This window comes from Sinocyclocheilus grahami, unplaced genomic scaffold, assembly GCF_001515645.1.
Source record: "Sinocyclocheilus grahami isolate Dianchi unplaced genomic scaffold, SAMN03320097.WGS_v1.1 scaffold18748.1, whole genome shotgun sequence".
NCBI classification, from domain to species: Eukaryota; Metazoa; Chordata; class Actinopteri; order Cypriniformes; family Cyprinidae; genus Sinocyclocheilus; species Sinocyclocheilus grahami.
In genome coordinates, this window is record NW_015517268.1 from 1 (window position 1) to 2,355 (window position 2,355).

The 2,355-nt window shown below is 39.0% G+C and overlaps 1 protein-coding gene across 1 annotated transcript; it reads left to right on the forward strand.

Moving 5' to 3' along the window:
* Window positions 1-578: 578 nt before the first annotated feature.
* Window positions 579-2,277, forward strand: LOC107579636 (cytoplasmic FMR1-interacting protein 1 homolog; the record flags this gene model as incomplete). Its single annotated transcript, XM_016265443.1, has 6 exons — window positions 579-730; window positions 833-929; window positions 1,074-1,150; window positions 1,267-1,375; window positions 1,471-1,590; window positions 2,058-2,277. Coding segments are annotated over exons 1-6 (715 nt in total), but the record flags the coding sequence as incomplete, so codon positions are not given.
* Window positions 2,278-2,355: the final 78 nt, after the last annotated feature.

Consider the following 2,355-nt stretch of genomic DNA (forward strand, 5'->3'; position numbering starts at 1 on the left):
TGCTCCGGGTGTGTGTTCACGATGTGTGTGTGCACTTAGGATGGGATAAATGCAGAGCACTAATTACCAGTATGGGTTACCATAGTTGGCACATGTCACAATCACTTTCATTTAAAATGAAGTTAGTTAAGTTTTAGATTATAAAACAATAGATTATATAAGTTTATTTAATTTGATTTATTCATCAGTTATTTGTAATCAACATGGCAGTGTTCCATTAAAAAATGGTTGTTGTATTTGGTTGAATGTGGATGATGTTAAGAATCCCAGCAGGCACAAAACCAGTATAACGTCAGACAGACGTTTATATTGGTCGAGAATGAAAATTGGGTTGACGCCAATTTGACGTCGACTTAATTTTGGATTTTGGTTACACAACCTGAAAACAACAAATAACAACATCAGTTGACATCGGTATTGGACATCAAATTAACATTGACATTAGACGTTGAACTGACATTGAATTTTGGTCACCCGACGTCACAACCGAAATGTAATCAAATATCAACGTCTTATGACGTTGTTGTGTCTGCTGGGATGTTTGGTCTCTAACACACACGTGATGTGTTGCAGAGACGCTGCAGCAGTGCTGTGATTTGTCCCAGCTCTGGTTCCGTGAGTTCTTTTTGGAGCTCACAATGGGTCGCCGCATCCAGTTCCCAATTGAGATGTCCATGCCCTGGATCCTCACCGACCACATCCTGGAGACTAAAGAGGCCTCTATGATGGAGTGAGAACCAAAAATACAATTAACACATTGAATTGCCATAGTATGTGTGCAAAAAAGAACGCTTTTATGAAATATGCTTCTAAGTATGTCTGATCTCTTCAGGTATGTGTTGTATTCATTGGATCTGTACAACGACAGCGCACACTACGCTCTCACGAAGTTTAAAAAGCAGTTCCTTTATGATGAGATTGAAGCTGAGGTAAAAACCCTCTTGACCTTCTACATTCATGCAAAATAAAATCCTTTGAGGCAGTTATTGCATTGCTAATTTAATTTATTTTGCTCAAGTTTAAGTGTTCTTTTAAGTGATAGTGCATCTGGATTTTTCTTCTCTTTCCCCCAGGTGAACCTCTGCTTTGACCAGTTTGTCTACAAACTTGCTGATCAAATTTTTGCCTACTACAAGATTCTTGCCGGAAGGTGTGTTAACTCTGTAGTCTTATTCGGACAGGATCTGTTTTCAGAACAAATATGTAACACTTTTTCAGTAGTACTGCAAGTTACTTTGGTGACTTAAAAATGTGCTTTATTTTCAGTCTCCTTCTGGATAAGAGACTAAGAGCTGAATGTAAGAATCAGGGTGCCAATATCCCATGGCCTTCCTCCAATCGTTACGAAACACTTCTCAAACAGAGACATGTCCAGGTAAGGACAGCTGCTCTTCTGTTTACATTTTCATTACTGTTTATTAATGGTGTTTTTTAAGTCCACTCATCCTGTTTTTTCCTTTTCTCTTGCAGCTCCTTGGACGATCGATTGACTTGAACCGTCTGATCACCCAGCGAGTGTCCTCAGCGCTGTACAAATCCCTAGAGCTCGCCATCAACCGCTTTGAAAGCGAGGACCTCACTTCCATCATGGTGCCTTATCCTTTAAAATCTCAGTTTTTTTATGGAAATTTGCAGCTTTCATTTTCTCATACGGAGACCCTGAATTTTCTCAGCTTGATTTAGCTGTGTAAATTTGCTGGATATTTGGCGGTTCAGGACTTTTAATAAAAAAAGAGGCCATCTCTCACAGCAAAACTGAAATTCAATGCAGCAGAAATAATTTAGCCTAGTGAATAATTTTATTCATGTTTGTTTCCTGTGTGTTTGTGTGTGCACGTTAATATATATACTTTTGAATAGACGTCTGACTGTGACGCATGCATTCCAAAAAGCCATGAAATTGTTCCAAAGCTCATTATCGGTATTCATACAAATTGTTGTTGGAGGTCTGTGTGTGCATCTGAATAGAAATGCATTGTTAAATGTCATTAATGTGTCAGAAAGTGAGAAGGGTATTTTTTGTTCCAATTGCTCTTCTTCTCTCTGTCATTGATCAGGAGTTGGAGGGATTGTTGGACATTAACCGGATGACCCATAAGCTCCTCAGTAAGTTTTTGACATTGGACAGTATCGACGCCATGTTCCGTGAGGCAAACCACAATGTATCTGCGCCCTATGGCAGAATCACTCTCCATGTCTTCTGGGAACTCAACTATGACTTCTTGCCCAACTACTGTTACAATGGCTCCACGAACAGGTGGGTAGGGAGTGCCCAAGGTTTATTTAAAAGTTACTTATTTATTTTAAACATAAATAATAATAATGGATATTTTTAAAGCCCAGTTTGGACAGGAA